The sequence below is a fragment of the Antedon mediterranea genome, chromosome 1 (assembly GCF_964355755.1).
Source record: "Antedon mediterranea chromosome 1, ecAntMedi1.1, whole genome shotgun sequence".
Taxonomy (NCBI): domain Eukaryota; kingdom Metazoa; phylum Echinodermata; class Crinoidea; order Comatulida; family Antedonidae; genus Antedon; species Antedon mediterranea.
Window position 1 is genome coordinate 24,461,649 of NC_092670.1, and position 18,686 is coordinate 24,480,334.

The 18,686-nt window shown below is 31.5% G+C and overlaps 2 protein-coding genes across 2 annotated transcripts; both read right to left on the reverse strand.

Moving 5' to 3' along the window:
• Positions 1 to 1,697: 1,697 nt before the first annotated feature.
• LOC140048496 (G-protein coupled receptor GRL101-like) lies at positions 1,698 to 8,182 on the reverse strand. The gene is made up of 8 exons (XM_072093230.1): positions 8,094 to 8,182; positions 7,368 to 7,497; positions 6,887 to 6,958; positions 5,828 to 5,899; positions 5,591 to 5,662; positions 4,282 to 4,356; positions 3,570 to 3,641; positions 1,698 to 3,021 (listed from the first exon to the last, which is right to left on the reverse strand). The coding sequence occupies exons 1-8, from the start codon at positions 8,164 to 8,166 to the stop codon at positions 1,980 to 1,982; spliced, it is 1,608 nt and encodes a 535-aa protein (XP_071949331.1). The 5' UTR covers positions 8,167 to 8,182; the 3' UTR covers positions 1,698 to 1,979.
• Positions 8,183 to 15,543: 7,361 nt separating this feature from the next.
• On the reverse strand, positions 15,544 to 17,980 carry LOC140050500 (uncharacterized). Its single transcript, XM_072095725.1, has 4 exons — positions 17,843 to 17,980; positions 17,011 to 17,527; positions 16,468 to 16,595; positions 15,544 to 16,272 (listed from the first exon to the last, which is right to left on the reverse strand). Exons 1-4 carry the CDS (start codon positions 17,978 to 17,980, stop codon positions 15,943 to 15,945), a joined length of 1,113 nt encoding a protein of 370 aa, XP_071951826.1. The 3' UTR covers positions 15,544 to 15,942.
• Positions 17,981 to 18,686: the final 706 nt, after the last annotated feature.

The following is an 18,686-nucleotide window of genomic DNA, read 5'->3' on the forward strand; positions in this document are numbered from 1 at the left end:
TGGAGTTTGCAGGGTTTTAAGTTTATAATTTGTAATTAGTTCCCTTTTTGGCCTATTTATTACATTAAACCATTCCGCATCTATCAAATACTACTGATTTGGTTTTACAGAAAAATAAATATAATATGGTCTCCCAGCCCCTTGAAAAAATATATTTAAATTGTTTGAATAATTATTCTATTTTAATACGACACACTACACAATTGTTATTCATGTTGACCAAAATTGAATAAAAAACAAAAATATTTACCTGAACAACCTGTAATTTATAAAGCACAAAAATAGCCTTAAGTGTCTTTCAGATAATGATTTTTATTTAAATGTATATTTTGTCTTTTTAAGTGAAATCACAATTTAATAAACTTGATTAAAACTACAAAATGGCCTACTCAAAGTCTGATTTTATTCATCTTCATTTTCCATGTTTTGGGGACAACACATCTTTAAATTATTTTTAAAACAATATTATATTACACAGAATGAATGAATAAATATTCATAACGGTTAATAGGCCTAACAATCTCAATAAATGAAATTTATGAAACAACCGATATTTATTAATAAATTCCACTTTGTATACTTTTGCCCATTTTCGACCAGATCCTACTACATAGTATTTAAAAACAGATCTGAAACGCGAAATGTATTCATCTATTTCTCTATTTATTCTATTATTTTGGGGAAACCGCAATGGTATCGTTATTGGAATAAAATGAAGGAAACCCACTAAGATAGGTAATAGTACACCATTGGCTAAAAAAATATGAAAATGGATGAGGCAAACTTTCAATAAGAAAGAACTCACCTGAAACTCTCAGCAGGACGAAGAAAATAGCTCGGCCATGGACTTATACATTTATAGGTCCTTGTGTCGATCACGAAATAGCCGGGAGATAACGTCAACCAAGATGACACGAAAAAGACTAGATACAGCAGAGAGAACTAAAAGTAAAATCCGGATCAGAACATTCTGGAAACCGGTCTATACCCCAGGAGGGGAGATTATCGTTAGTATAGATTTCTGAACACGTCATAGCAACGTCATAAATCGTCTCTGTCACATAATCACATATAGACCTATTTCATGTTTGAATTGAATATTGTAAGTTCCCAGTCCCCCATTCATTGATCTTAGCTCATAGCCAATTTCAAACAATTTTACATTGATTATGGAGAAAACCTTGTATTGCTCATTACTTGACCAGTCAACATATCAACGAATCTGTGATAACTAATCTCATCAAACCATTTGATAAAAGTAGAGTAAATGCCAATACTTTATAAATCGTTACATTATTATAGTAACTACAAAATAGGCTACCAAGCTTCATTTATTCATTCAAGAACATTTAATCATTTCGATAATGGCAAATAACAATACATATGATTAAAACATTTTAAAAACTTACTAATATCGGGTATCTCAAGAAAAACAACATGCAAAATGCCATAAAATGATAATAAGTACATCAAAAACATTTCAGATAAAATTGCTTAAACCAGAATTGTAAAATACAAATGTTATCAATAACTTTAACTTTACAGTGTTACAAAAGATAAATACGGATTTAGAATTTTGAAGATCGTAAGTTTATTCCATATCTGTAACCGTACAACTTACTGCGTTGATATATTGATTCAATAGATTTTATGTAATTCTTTACATCAAACGATAATAAATTGAAGAAAGTGCCTTAATAGTAAATAGTAAACGTTACGTTATTAATAAGAAAAATAAAGTTAACTAAAGTATAGATTTACCTATACAAAACATGATACATCAATTGTTTTCCTGAATAAACAATTTTTATTTGATTACATGTCATTATTTAGATAAATATTAAATCTAACATTGGGATATTGAGAGGTAACTTCTTAGTTTCACTTACAAATAAAAGTTTAACTTGCACGCAATTTACATGTAGACATATACACTGTGTAAAAAAAAATGTCTAGTCAATTTACATAACATATACATATCAAATGTCAACTTTTGTCATCTTAATTTCTTGTTGAAAGTTTGGTTTGCGGGAATTGCAAGTAAACATATGTACGATAGTGTATAGATACGGATTAATGCACGAGTTGATAGGAATTATGAATGATGCCGCCCAAACATATATTTCATCTGGAATGTCCCACCTTTTCGTCTCTGAACAAATCCCCATCAGTATAACAGGGAACCAGCAACAGAAATCGGTGAAAACTATTATACCTAGTTTCCAAGCCCTTCTTGTTAGATCCTTTCGTCTTTTTATTTTGTTGACAGTAGCTCCTGATCTCTTAACGGAGACGAAAATTGCAACATAACTCGTTGCGATCACGATAAAACTTAAACCATTGAATCCAATAAAAATGGCAATAGCATACTCCCAGCCTGGCCATCGACTTCTTGTTAGCGGTAGTGCAAGACAAACACTCTGTTTCCCATAGTAGTTTTTGCAAAAATACGATAAATTAATAAAGTCTAATCTGTTTACAAGTGGAAGAAAACTGAAAACAACCCAAACTAACCAGCTAATACCGATAACAATTTTACATTTTGTACTGTTTAGCCATTTTGTAGTGAAAGGGTTCACGATGTTAACTGCACGGTCGATGCTCAATATCATCAATGTAGTTACAGAACATTGACCGGAGAGAGTAGAAATAGCACCGGCAAAGCTACAAAGAAAACTGCTTTTCCAATCCCTTGCAACTTTCGCGTAGCGTCCTCTGTAGTGTATATCTGTACTCGCTATGATGATCAGATAAACTGCCATCAGCAAGTCAGACACAGCCAGATTAGTAATGAGCATGGTTTGCACCTTATTAAAATCATTTTTATTGTTGTCCTTGTTATTAAACCTTCGTGATAAAATAACAATTCCATTACCAATAGCAGATGAAACACCAATAACCAACATCAATACTCTTAACCCTTCTCGTTTTAGTAAGTCTGCACAGGAAGAAAAAGTATCTGTTGGTTCGCAGACATCAATGTCACCCACGAGACAACACAGGCTAAACAAATCTGAATATCTAAGAGAATTAACAAACAAAAAAACATAGTTGTAAAGAAATGTTATTTTGTACATCTGACGTGCCTCATATATTTTTCAGTTGCATAACAGTTGCATTTAGCAACTACTTTTGTACGGATTGAAATCAGCGTAGAAGATGGCAACGAATAGCAAAAGCCTGGTTTCCATAAAATTGCTACACCGTGTCGCCGACAGAGCGTAGCAATTTTATGAAACCAGGCTTTAGCCAAAAAAGGGGACATTAAAGAGAATCCTGCAAAAATAATTGGTAAGTAAACTCTCTCTCTCTCTCTCTCTTTCAGAAAGTATGGTATTCGGAATGTGTTTTTAATGGTAAAAATGAATTTGGGACTGTTTGGACTTCAAGAGTTTCTGATTTTCAGAGAGTGCCGTAATGAGAGAGTTGACTGTATTCTTTTAATTAAAGGTCATGAAATATGAATGCGTGTACAGTTTCAAAAACCATTATTAAATGTAGTAGGTGCTTGAACAGCAATAAACCAGTATTTGTAAGTGTATGTGTATCCATGTCCTGTCAATACTTACAGTTCTTTTAATTTCTTCAGTTTTTCAAAAGTTCTATCTCTGTAATTCTGTAAGTTGTTGTTCCTTAAGTCTCTATTAATATATAAACAACCCGTTAAAAGCACAATGATGTTAACAAGTGAGTCGGCGAGAGATTGCGCAATGAATAATAGTTACAACAATATATTGTTGGTTGGTAAGTTAATTTTTGCCTGGTACGTTTAGTCGTTGGTACCATGCACACACATGCGCATAGACGATCGGTTATAAAATCTCTATATTTATCCTATTTTATTCATACAAGATAGGTTTCGCCATTAAATGTACAAGTATCCGTTTTTTGTTTAATGTACAATATTTGTATTTCAGTTAAGTTTTAAATGAGTTAAATAATTATTTAATCTATTCCTTTTGTGAATCATTTTGATAGTTTTGATTTTGCATTATATTTCTTTGAAGAACACAATTATATTGTGAACGCGTTTCCGTTATAAAATAAAAAATACTAATAATAAAGCTATAACAATTAATTAAATATTTATACTCATGTTTACAAAAACAACTTAATGTGTATTAATTAATATTATTGATTATATGATTGTTATGCAAACTAGTTCTGCCTTTGACTAAAATACTTCTTAGAAGCTGTACTTTGAAGCAAATTAACTTTGATTCATCTCAAATTGTTTATATATCGGAAATGCGTATAATTGGTAAAAGGTTCAAAACTTACAAATACAAAAGGGATGAAGTAAAATAGGAAAATGCACCATATTTTATGGTAGTTATGCTGTTTTTATTTAAATACCTGTTGAAATAAAAACAATGATTTTAAATGACAATGTTATAATGTCAATGATAGTGGAATTAAGATGATGCGATTTTTAAAATGTATCAATGTTACTGGTACATAATAAATACTTGAATTGTACTTATTAGGATTTTTTAAAGCATGTTAATATACAAGTTTATAGGCAATGAAACCACAACTTAAATTGTCTTAATATGTATGTGTTTTAACAGTTAGTGTGTCTATTAAAAGTAAAACAGAAAACTTGTTATTATTAAATGATGCCATGCATTAATTATAAATGATTATGAAATATGTTAATTGGACGTCGAAACAACCAAACATGAAGTCCTAATAAGGCCAACAAAAATGTATTGTGTTGGCCACGTTTTGGCTAATTCCCAAAATTGGGTAGGTCGGTAGGAAAAGGTGTTTTTTTTTTTTTTTTTTTTTTAGACCAAAAAATGTGTTGCCGGCAAAAACATAAACAATTTACACATGATAAAAAAATAATTTTAAAAACACTATTTCCGTGTTATATGCTACATTACGCGAGTTAACATTATTCCAGATGAAAAATATTGAGTTTCATATTGTTTTATCCATACGTCGTAATTACACTGGCATTATAGATATAACATTAAAATGCAGGCCGTTATGAGCCATATTTCGCCGATTTCTTATCGCGGGGAAATTCCCCACCATGGAGAGACATCGATTGATCGCAAGAATTAGGCCTAGGCTAGAGGCCCAACGCACATGCTGGAACGGAACGGAACGCTAATAACAAGTTTCAACAAAAGAGCTTACGACAATCTTAGGTAAATTTTTATTAAATGTATAGGCCTACTTGCTTGGCGATTCCATGCATTTTAAATCATTTAACAAGTTCATAATCATCGTAGTACTCTGTACAGTAAAACCAAAAAACACCGCATCAACAACCTCGTGCAATGTACGATCTGTTGTTCTTTGCAGATCAACATTGGTAGAGTATGAGGGTTTTAAAAAATGTGATAACTATTAAAAACGTGTCACAACCACTGTGTAATCAAAGCGTTTATTTAGTTAAAACTTCGATCCCCCTAAAATTGATAATCGCGTATTCCGGTTATCACATGATTGAGTCACGGTTGGTTGCAAACTTCTTTTTTACACGGTGGAAGTGAAATAAATTCGCCAATTTGGCAAATAAGACAATATATTTATGTATTTCACCTTATATAAAAGTAATTACGAAAAAGGTACCTACAGTATTTGTAATGACGTCAAATCATCAAACGTCTTGGCCGTCAATGTACGTATTTGGTTATTGTTCAAATACCTTTAAAAAAAAATAATTGTTTAAAAAAACATAATGGAAATTTAATCATCGGCATATTATGGCTTTAGGATTTTTAAAAATGCTAAGTTGTCTATATTGAACAATTTTCAATTAGAATTAACAACAAAAAAAACGTAATTAAAACAATTAATACTTAACACTTACAGTTTTTCCAGAGATGTCAAACCAGAAAACAATTTGGCTGGTAATGTGCTAATATTGTTCAAGGACAAATTCCTTCAAAGTAAACACAATGCACAGTAAACATGTGAAATTGAATATGTTGGGCACTTTTCAGTCAATTTAACAACAATTTTACTTCAGAAAATATAGGCCTACTCTGATCTTTGTCAAATAGGCGCGGCCTATGTCAAACCAGAAACAACAAGGCCAACAGCCATTAAGTCGCGTGCTACAATGCATAGTGATACCGGACCGACAGACAAACAGACCGACAGACAGACAGACCGACAGACAGACGGACCGACCGACATAGTGAACTATACTGACCGAAATTACTGAACATGTTTAAAAATGTTGAAATGTTTAAAAACATTTAAATTTTTTTAATTTACACGTGCGTAGCCTGTCACTTTTGACGTGCTCGTATAACGTAATTTCGAGTTGAAAAGTAAGTCAAGAAAACAGAAATTGGGCAAAAAGAGTGCGCAATAACATTTAACGCGCAGTGCGCGCGCAAAAATCTGCGCACTCATGGCAATTTTGTAAACGCTTAAAATTGCCTGAAACGTACTCTTATTTCATCGAAAATAAATTTTGAAAATTTTAAGCGCGCGTACGCATGCGTTACATGCGCTACGCACGTAATTGTATTGCCATATGATGATTTATGCCCTGAAATTTATGAGTACCAAATTTTATTTAATTGTGATTCATGGTTGTTAAGATATGATTACAAACGTGATTTCGTTAAAACCTGCTTACATAATTTTGCGGTTTTATAATATTTATGATAACTTTGGTACTTTATTTTCAGGAAAGGTAAATAAATTTATAAATTGTTCTATTTAAGATGATGACTTTTTTTAATGCTTTAAAAAGAAAATCTGTTTTCCAATATGTCGCTGTACATCGATATCAATATCCTAACATTTGCGTCAGTTTTTAAATGTGAATACTGTAAGTCAAAGACTGGTGGACAACAACTTAAAACAGACAATAGAGACTTGAGGCAAGTAGGCCTATAGAAATAAAAATACTCACAGTTCTTTCAGAGATATTAAATCAGAAAAAGCATAGATTGGTAATGTACTAATTTGGTTAGATGACAAATTCCTTCAAAGTAAACACAATGCAACAAAAATGTTAGTTAGGAAATTATAATTGTTATTGGTTGTTATAGGCCTACAGTATTTTCAGAGATATCAACCTGAAAAAAAATATTAGGTGGTAACATTTTAATTTCTATCCAAGACCATTCCTTCAAAGTAAACACAATACATGGTAGAAAATGAAAGTGGGGCTATCACCATAACAGGCTCACTTTAATAATAGTTTACGCATGACAATGTGTTGAAATAATTGACTTAATGTCAATGTTGGGACTTTTTTAGTTTTACCACTATCACCGTTTGGAAATTAAAATCGACCGATTGAAAAACATTCTGTTTTCCCCAAACTTGTTTCGTCTTTGTCGTCAAATTCTTTTAGATATAATAATTATAAGTTCAGTAAAGATACCTACAATGATTTGATTGGACAATGCTGGTTGTAATTAGAAATGACTGTCCAGTTATAGCTTATTGTATTGTTACAATAATACTCGCATTTCACTGATGAGAACTGACAAGAAAAATTCACTGGGCAAACTGCTTCTATAAAAACAAAATAAGATATAAATAAATACAAAACAATAACCGATAAAAGATAGTTAACAGACACTCCTCGTGTAACGTTGTTACACGTTGCGATCGTGGGCTCCATTCTGTACGACGGAGGAGAATGATTAACTCAACTTTTTCACCATACCTGGGTGTATTTTGGTAAGACTCTAGGCCTACGTTATTTAATTTTTTTAAATTTTATGTAGTCATAATAGGTTAGTAATCCTGATTCCTTGCCGTTGTTCATTTTGATGAGTTTGACCTTCTCGTGTTATTTTACTATCAAAGATGTACAAAAAATGAAGATTAATACAACTTCAAAATAAATAAATAAATTTAAACAAAACCTACATTGACGTCAAGACAATCGCTGGGTTGCCTTTTGTTTTTCTTTAAATTACAGTTTTATCTAAATCATTGTTTTGTTTGATCCAATTTTTGGAGATGTTGCAGAAAATCGATTATTCAAAGTTTACTCAATTTTAAAAGTCTGATAATGATCAGAACAAGAGACGACAATAGCAAACATATACATTACACTTTAAAATAGTAATAAAAGTAATATAATGACAATAATAAAAGCATACCAGAAACATTGCAGCAGATAACAAGCGGTACAGTCAAGATTATGACGATTATAATTTTAAATATGACAGCCATAATTCTTCTTTACTGTGTATCCAAATAAACGTTTACTCCATGAACTTGTTCGTTATGTTATAAACGTATCGTGCTAACTACTCATATATAATTGAATAATTCTGTTGCGTTGATTTTAGTGCGTATTAAACATTTAGACAAATTACTTCACCAGATATTACTATTACACTATCTTAAATAATCAAATTATAAATGACAAAATTTAAATGAATCGATGTATAACGATCACGGCGTCTGTGATCTAGTCCTCATAGCCTCCAGTTGCAAAATCCTCTCCAACAGTGACTACTTTAGATATGCAAGCGAAAGTTTACTGAATGACTTAAAACCCACTGTTATTTTAAATATATTCTGTGTTAATAATATTCAGTGCTTTTATGCCTACTAAATTTATTTCAATTGATGTTTGTTATAAATGGTGCTGTTCTTTATGTTAATTTGTTTAATTGTTTATAGAATTAGTAATATATAAGACATTAGTAATAATATTCAACTCAGTATCTTAGGCCTGTGTAGCGCGGTCGCAGTAATTCTGTATCATAACATATTAGGCTCGCCTGCATTATTCATTATTTCTGTCCTCCTGATAGGAAAAAAGAATGCAGTCTGGTGTCGAATGTTTTCTCTTTTTAGTTAATGTATTTAATCCCGTATTGATTAATTGTTGCTATATTTTGTTATATTCTTAAATCTTGATTTTGTAGATTGTTTCGTCATCCTAATTGTACTGATCAAATGAGCTTATGTTATGAGAAAAGCACAAGTTTAATGCGTGACTAGTCTTTATGCATAATTTAAGATTCTTCCTTCTAAACTTTGATCTTAGTGCATTTCATAAACGTAGATAAAATAGACATCTTTACGTTGGTATTAATTATGATCGTCGTATAAATGACTAATTTCGTGGTCGCCATGTTTTCATATTGTTATTAGTATAATGTTTATCATCAATATCGGATATGATCAGTATCCATATCTTGACAGCTGAGCATGCGTCTTTTAATGTATATTCTTTGTTAAAATTATTATTACTAGATGGCACGCTCGCTTCGCTCGCGTACCATCTACCACAGATGGTTCTCGAATACACAGTATTTCCAGCGAGAAAAAAATGGAGATTTCAAATGTACGTACCGCAGGACTATAATACATTGTCGTTTACAGAAACGAATAAATATACACAATGATTTATGTAGTCAACCAAAATTAGCACCCTGGGAATTACTTCCGAGAGAGAAACAAATTTTTTTATTTGGACTCATTTAAACAAACCCAATTTGTGTTTTGTATGTAACATTAAGGGTTGAGGGATGGGGGAAGAAGATAGGTACAAAGAGGAAACATTTTAAAATATATTCTTATTCACTCAGTAACGAAATATTGTTTTTAATGTTTTATAGGCCTATAAATAATATACCACTAAATACAGTAAAACATTTACGATTTAATACGGTACTTTGTTAAAACTCTCACTGTCATAGTCGATTGAAATAGTAAAGTACATGTAACGATACACCACTACGACGTTTATATATTTTTAAATTATTAATTAATACAAACGTTGAGAAGCAACTGTCAGTAATAACGTTTATTTATTTGTATATTATATGTTTATAATCTAACAGTAGGGCCTACCCACACTCACAGTAATAAAGTTTATTTGTATATATTTTTATATTACATCTAACAGTACCAACACTCACAGTAAGAAATTTGCGATTCAAATTGCGATCAAAAGTGGTTAATACCTTAACAGTATTGTACAGCATTGCAATACTATTTATGTTTATTCTCCAAGGGGGCCCATAAATCTAAATCTATACCTCTATGGTTAAACCAAATAATTTGGAATGTTTATTTGTATATTATATGTTTATAATCTAACAGTAGGGCCTACCCACACTCACAGTAATAAAGTTTATTTGTATATATTTTTATATTACATCTAACAGTACCAACACTCACAGTAAGACATTTGCGATTCAAATTGCGATCAAAAGTGGTTAATACCTTAACAGTATTGTACAGCATTGCAATACTATTTATGTTTATTCTCCAAGGAGGCCCATAAATCTAAATCTATACCTGTATGGTTAAACCAAATAATTTGGAATGTTCCATTCATCACAAATCAATACATTTGTAAAAACGTATATTAAATGTATCAAAATAGTATTTTTTAAAGAAAATCGGCCTGTCTTCAACATTATGATGCTGTACTCGAGCTGTTCAACCGGTTTTCAGCTATTAAAAACAATTATCGTAGGAGGAGATAGAAAAATGTGAAGCCTCCTCGCATTTTTGTGGCGGGTATTTTTCAAGATGGACATCCATTAGACAGTGTATACCACGATCGGAAAACACCCCTATTTGGGGCAAATCTTTGAACCTAAATTCGTTTTAATCGTCAATAACTAATTATCTAACTTAATTTAATTAGTAAACAGGGTTACATCAGGTGGTTAAAATCAGTACCGAAAGTACGAACCAACTTTACATACCATCGAGTAAAAATTCTAAAAGTAAGGCGCGATTTACCGAATTTTGCCCTTACGTAAATTTATATATAGACTAGATGGCACGCTCGCTTCGCTCGCGTACCATCTAGGTCGTGCCCACAGATGGTTCTCGAATACACAGTATTTCCCAGCGAGAAAAAAATTGAGATTTCAAATGTACGTACTGCAGGACTACATTGTCGTTTACACAAATGAATAAATATACACGATGATTTATGTAGTCAGCTAAAATTAGCACCCTGGGAATTACTTCCGAGAGAGAAACAAAATGAGTCAAATTTTTTTATTTGGACTCATTTAAACAAACCCAATTTGTGTTTTGTATGTAACATTAAGGGTTGAGGTATGGGGGAAGAAGATAGGTACAAAGAGGAAACATTTTAAAACATATTCTTATCCACTAAGTAACGAAATATTGTTTTTAATGTTTTATAGGCCTATAAATAATATACCACTAAATACAGTAAAACATTTACGATTTAATACTTTGTTAAAACTTTCACTGTCATAGTCGATTGAAATAGTAAAGTACATGTAACGATACACCACTACGTACGTTTATATATTTTTAAATTATTAATTAATACAAACGTTGAGAAGCAACAGTAGTAATAACGTTTATTTATTTGTATATTATATGTTTATAATCTAACAGTAGGGCCTACCCACACTCACAGTAATAAAGTTTATTTGTATATTTGTTTATATTATATCTAACAGTACCAACACTCACAGTAAGAAATTTGCGATTCAAATTGCGATCAAAAGTGGTTAATACCTTAACAGTATTGTACAGCATTGCAATACTATTTATGTTTATTCTCCAAGGGGGCCCATAAATCTAAATCTATACCTCTATGGTTAAACCAAATAATTTGGAATGTTCCATTCATCACAAATCAATACATTTGTAAAAACGTATATTACATGTATCAAAATAGCATTTTTTAAAGAAAATCGGCCTGTCTTCAACATCATGATGCTGTACTCGAACTGGTCAACCGGTTTTCAGCTATTAAAAACAATTATCGTAGGAGGAGATAGGAAAATGCGAAGTGTCCTCGTATTATTGTGTGCGGGTATTTTTCAAATTGACATCCATTAGTGTCGTATAATAAATAAGTACTGTAATAGTTACTGAAGTTACTATTACAATCTCGTCAATGAAAACACGAAAATGTATATGCACTTACTTATGAAAACGTATACAGTATTATACTCAGTTATTGAAACAGTAGGTTTAAAAAAGTTTCGTTTGTCTGTAAAATGATGTAATCAAGCTGTTTACATGAGTCTTAATTTATAAGCACATCAATAATAAAATAGTTTATCTATCCTGTAATTGGCGAGATTATGGTCGCTGTTGAATGAAATAAAGCCAATCGGTATCATATTTGTACAGAAACGTTTTCGCGGCCGAAGGGTGTAACCTAAATTCGTTGTATTATCGTCAAGAACTAACTGTAACTAAACTTACATAGAAAGTAGGGTATCATAAATTTGGCCTTAGCACTCGGGGGAGTGGCTAAGATGAAGTCCGTGGGACTACTAAATATAAATTGTAATGAACCTCGAGGGACACAAATAGGAATATTTCATGTTTCATTATCAATGTATAATAAATGGAAACTGTTTACCGATTCAAATAATAGAAATTGGTTTTTAACATTTTCCTGTCTTCAACATTATGATGGTGTACTCTAGCAATCTATCAAAATAGTATTTTTTAAAGAAAATCGGCCTGTCTTCAACATTATGATGGTGTACTCTAGCTGTTCAACCGGTTTTCAGCTATTAAAAACAATTATCGTAGGAGGAGATAGGAAAATGCGAAGCCTCCTCGCTATGTAACATTAGGGTTGAGGGATGGGAAAGCGGATAGGTACAAAGAGGAACAATTTTTAAATATATTCTTTATCCACTGAGTAACGAAATATTTTGTTCATGTTTTATAGGCCTATAAATAATATACCTCTAAATACAGTAGGCCTAAAACATTTGCGATTTAATACTTTGTTAAAACTGTCACTGTCATAATCGATTGAAATATTAAAGTACATGTCACGATACACCACTACGACGTTTATATTTTTGGTAATTATTAATTAATACAAACGTTGAGAAGGAACTGTATAAAGTTTATTTGTATATCTAACAGTAGAGCCTATCCACAGTCTCAGTAATAAAGTTTATTTGTATATATTTTTATATTACATCTAACAGTACGAACATTCACAGTAAGAAATGTTCGATTCAAATGAAAAATAGTTAATAGGTATTTACAGTATTGTCAAAGTATTGCAAGTTTATTCTCAAAGGGCCCATATATTTACCTACCGTATGTGTTAAACCAAGGGCTCATAAATTTACCTACAGTACTTGTGTTAAACCAAACTCTGGCAGACTGAGAGATTGGGATGTTCCATTCATCGCAAATCAATACATTTGTATAATCGTATATTAAATCTATCAAAATAGTATTTTTTAAAGAAAATCGGCCTGTCTTCAACATTATGATGGTGTACTCTAGCTGTTCAACCGGTTTTCAGCTATTAAAAACAATTATCGTAGGAGGAGATAGAAAAATGCGAAGCCTCTTCGCATTTTTTTGGCGGGTATTTTTCAAGATGGACATCCATTAGACAGTGTATACCACGATCGGAAAACACCCCTATTTGGGGCAAATCGTTGAACCTAAATTCGTTTTAATCGTCAATAACTAATTATCTAACTCAATTTAATTAGTAAACAGGGTTACATCAGGCGGTTAAAATCAGTACCGAAAGTACGAACCAACTTTACATACCATCGAGTGAAAATTCTAGAAGTAAGGCGCGATTTACCGAATTTTGCCCTTACGTAAATTTATATATAGATAATTAAAGAGTTACAAGGTTCGTCGTCATATTTGATATTAATTGATTGATTTAGTGTTAAATTTCAAAAATAATTCCACCCTATAAAATTATACCAATTTAATTGGGCAGAAAGTGAAATATATTATATGAATATGCCTTTGTAATGGCACACAATTGTTATTCATGTTATTAACCAAAATTGGATCGAAAAAATATATATTTGGCTAAAAAGACTATAATTTATAGCAAAAAAATAGTCAAAGTGTCAGATAATGCTTTTTATTTAAATGTATATATTATTTTGTCTGATAAATTCCACTTTCTACTATTTGTAAACTACTTTTTGGATAAAATCTTGTTACATATTACTTTAAAACAGATTTGAAACGTAATATTTATCAGAGGGATGGGAGCTAGCACACGACACACATTCCTCTAATTCTCATTCGAGCTTGAGGAAACCGATATGGTAGCGTTAATGAAAGAAATCTCAACAAGAAATATAATAGTACAACGTTGACTAAAAAAATAATACAGAAAAATTAAACAACAAAGAAAATGACTGGCCTGAAATTCTCAGCAAGACGAAGACGAACTTATACATTTATAAGTCCATGTGTCGACCACAAAATAGCCGGAGAAGAGAACGTACGCGTCAAGTTGACATGAAGAGGACTGAGTACAGCAGGTAGAACTGAGTGTAAAGTCCGGGTCTGCAAGCGGGTCTTACTCCAGGAGGGGAAACTACCATGAGTACGTTTTATGAACATGTCATAGCAACGTCACGAATCGTCCAATAGCTCTATACAGTTACATAGTCACAAATAGGCTCATGCCATGTTTGCATTGAATATTGTATTGATCTTAGCTCATAGCCGGTCAAACAATGTTAACTTGATTATGGAGAAAATCCTTATTCCTCAACGACTTTACCAAGTCAACAACGAATCTGTGATTGCGAAATGCCAGTATTTTACAAATTGTTACATATTATAGTAACTAAAAAACAAGCTATCAAGCCTCATTCAAGAATGTTTAATAATTTCGATAATGGCAAATAACAATACATATGATTAAAACATTTTAAATACTTAGTAATAAACACGATTTTGTGCCATAACGGATTTCTACAATCCGCATTATTTATAGAATTTTCCTAAAAAAAAGCTATCATTAGAATTAAAAATATTATTTGAAAAAACAGATGTGGTTGTAAGATTTGTTTAATTATTGAGAAAGCATACAGTTTGATAATGTCAGCCATAATGTACATTATGGTAAATATTTTAGAGATAGAAAAAGATCAATAAAATAGATCGACAATATGCAAATCCTTGTTTATTCTATAAATTTATAATTCGCTATCATTTTTATAATTATAGAAAAAAACATACTAGCTTTTTTAGGTTAAAATATACTGTCCGTTTTCCAAAACAACAATAGACATTACACAATGAGTTTTGTTCGGATTATGAGCTTCTTATTTAAACTAGGTTTAATGTGCAGAAACTGCTTTATTTAATAAAAAAATAAATGGTATGGGCCAAAAAAATCTTTATAATGTCCATTTTTTTTCGCGAAGTACACACAAAGCAAAGAAAACAAATTTTAATAACTGCAGAATATTTTTAATTTTTAATCATTCATTGTTTTAATACAACTTTACTATAAAGTTCATCTACATGGTCATAAACATTATGACTACAGTATATGGTTGAGCTATTGTTATAAAAACTACATGGTCATAAACTTGACTACAGTATATGGTTGAGCTACTGTTATAAAAACTACACGGTCATAAACATTATGACTACAGTATATGGTTGAGCTATTGTTATATAAACTACATGGTCATAAACTTTATGACTACAGTATATGGTTGAGCTATTGTTATATAAACTACATGGTCATAAACTTTATGACTACAGTATATGGTTGAGCTATTGTTATACAAACTACATGGTCATAAACATTATGACTACAGTATATGGTTGAGCTATTGTTATATAAACTACATGGTCATAAACTTTATGACTACAGTATATGGTTGAGCTATTGTTATATAAACTACATGGTCATAAACTTTATGACTACAGTATATTGTTGAGCTACTGTTATACAAACTACATGGTCATAAACTTTATGACTACAGTATATTGTTGAGCTACTGTTATACAAACTAGATGGTCATAAACTTTATGACTACAGTATATGGTTGAGCTATTGTTATATAAACTACATGGTCATAAACTTGACTACAGTATATGGTTGAGCTACTGTTATATACAATTATGAAATTGGTTGAAAATTAAATAATTTTTTTTAGATTCATTATACATGTAAAATTCCATTAATGTGCACCCTATTGTGACAACCAGTGAGTTGTAAAACTCCCTGCATTAACTTTCATTTAAAAAGTCATCTCTTAATTCTTTTAATTTAACAATAACATTGGTAGGCAATCTACTAGTTGGTGTTAAATTAAATATACTTATCACCTCCTCCTTCGATATTATTTCTCGCCATTCTTGTCCATCTTTTTCACACAGAACAAACCGGGAAGTATACGTTCCAGTGTACCACACTACTTCTACCTCATTGTTATTTATGCTGAATATTTTGCCTATCTGAGGCCATTCTGTGGGATATCTCCTTAAAGCTGTTGCTACCATAGCACCAACATCGAGTTGCTGTGGTGGCTTACGCTTCGAAAATTTACCAATGTGTACCTAGTAGTGTGGGAGAAAGCATAGAAAAGTCATAATCATTTTTCTTACAACCCTAAAAATATAGAATTTTCGTTGATGCATTTGCTTGATGCAATTATGAGATCATATATCCCAAATATAAGCACTGCTTTAAACTATGTTGCATTACATGTTTCAAAGATGTAATTTTGAAAATCTATAATATCTTTATCATACCGGTCTTATTTCATTTTCATTATCCGAGTCACTAATGTCTGTCTCGTTTCCATCAGATTCCTCCCTCATAGGGCTTGCATTGTTGTCATTAAAAATGATGTCATGGAGCAAAAATCCCTGTTCATTTCCTAAAAAAAAAGAGTACGTATTAGTTTTAAAAAGTAAATAATATACATTCATACAAAATATCATGATATATTTATGCTGAGGTGTTTGTTGCATAAAAGCTGGGCCAATACATTGCGCACCATGCTAATCAGATGCTGATTGATTGATTTTATCTTATGAATTAATCAGGAGGCATGTTTCTCTAGTGTACTCCACTAGATATCGTTCATGTTATTTGATAATTTTAGGTTCTCACATAAAATGATCAGTGGAAGCATGCATTGGTGAATGTGACCCAACATAGTTGTGTGGAGTAAATAGTTGAATTTTGTTATAGCTGCTGAATCTATACTAAAATCAAAATTCTCTTGCTAACCAAAAAATATATGTGTAAAATGGTGAAACATCACACATGCAATGTAGTACAGTACATACCTTCTGTGATCTCTTCTATATTATTTAAAAATTCCTCCCACCAGTCACGTTCTTCTATTCGCAAAAAATTTGCAACAGACGCCAGACTTTTTTTTAACTTTGGTATATCTGCATTACTAAAATCAGGAGTACACAACACTGGTATATCAGCAGGGCTTTCCTTGAGCAAATATGGAAGTGTGTCCATTTCTCTTGCACATTCACACCAAGTACAATCCGTTGACCAGTTCTTATAGGACATGATGCATTTTCCGGTTTGAGCCAAAACAAACTTAAACTGGTGTGGTTTGCTGTGGTAACGTATGTCTTGCATGTATGGTACTAACCAGTTCTTAATGTCATGCAGATAGGAAATGATACTTGATGTAATCGGCAACTTTTTGTACGAGTTTTCAACAGCACTTCGAAGATGATCAAGTGTAGATGCTCTATATTTGTTCAGGTATTTGGCCACACATGAAAATAATTGGTCAATATCCTCGTGAGTGTGACCCACCATTAAAAACCCAATCTTTATCTGAAAGAGTAAAAGAAGTAATGATTTAAAATTAAAACTTTTCAAAGCAAAATAAAAAAAATACATTTTTAGTATATTTCCATTTTTTCCTCATCTAGTTAGACTAGAATGTTATTGAATATTTTATGTCTTAATAGATAATTACCAATAGTAAATTAATTACTGTCCTATTAGGCTGGTGGAAATCACCCAACACAGGGGATATTTTGTGGTGAACGAGAACAGGGTAAATGAATGATGAACTGGGTTCTTTAAAGTGCACTGTGTATACTGTTTTATTATTTATATATCATTTATAAATGTATAGTCATTTACCTTTCGAAAAATCTTTAACTCTACAAGAAGAGCACATAGGGCAAAAACAAATCTGTTTTTATTATCCTTTCCGCTATTGTCCAACTGCAGATATAAGACTGGTGGTAGAGGTTGTATCTCTGACAGCACCGTCAGCATAATGTTGCAGGTTAGGTTTGAGTCATGTGGAAACTGCTTTAGGTCAATGAAGCAGTGCCCATGTCGCCCATGTACCAGAACACCAGTTACATGTGTGGCTAGTTTCCACATCTTCGACGTTTCTTTTGATTCGCAAGCAAAAGATGGTAAATCAGTCTTGCTTTGGTCCATTCCATCGATAATTATTGACAAATACTTGTTGGGATTCTGTCTTGCTTTCTGCATATGTTTATAGTACTTTCGACGTTCAATACTGAAAAATTAAAATCATATGTTTATAGTTTTATTTTGCATTTAATAATAAATTTTTGTTTTGTTTAGTTATATGTTATCTATTAGCCGATGACAAGATGAGACAATGCTTTACTTCTAATCTATTAAAATTATTGATTAAATGTAGAGGTTTTTTGTATAATAATGATTTTGTTTATCTTTTCTCTTTTTTTGTTTACAACCACTTTTATTCATTCATTGTTCATACACAATAATTATTTTCATTTTCTACCATTTTTCCCCGTTATTTTCTGTTTTATTTCAATCACTCTTAATTTTATTAAGTTAGAATTATTTTTAAAAACACTAATAATACTATAGAGGAGGTATACAGTGGAAGCAATAATTATTTTTCCTATCTATGGTAATACCGGGTATACAAGTTCAACAGAATTTCTTGTTGAAAGGTTTAAACTACTGGTTTTGTACACAA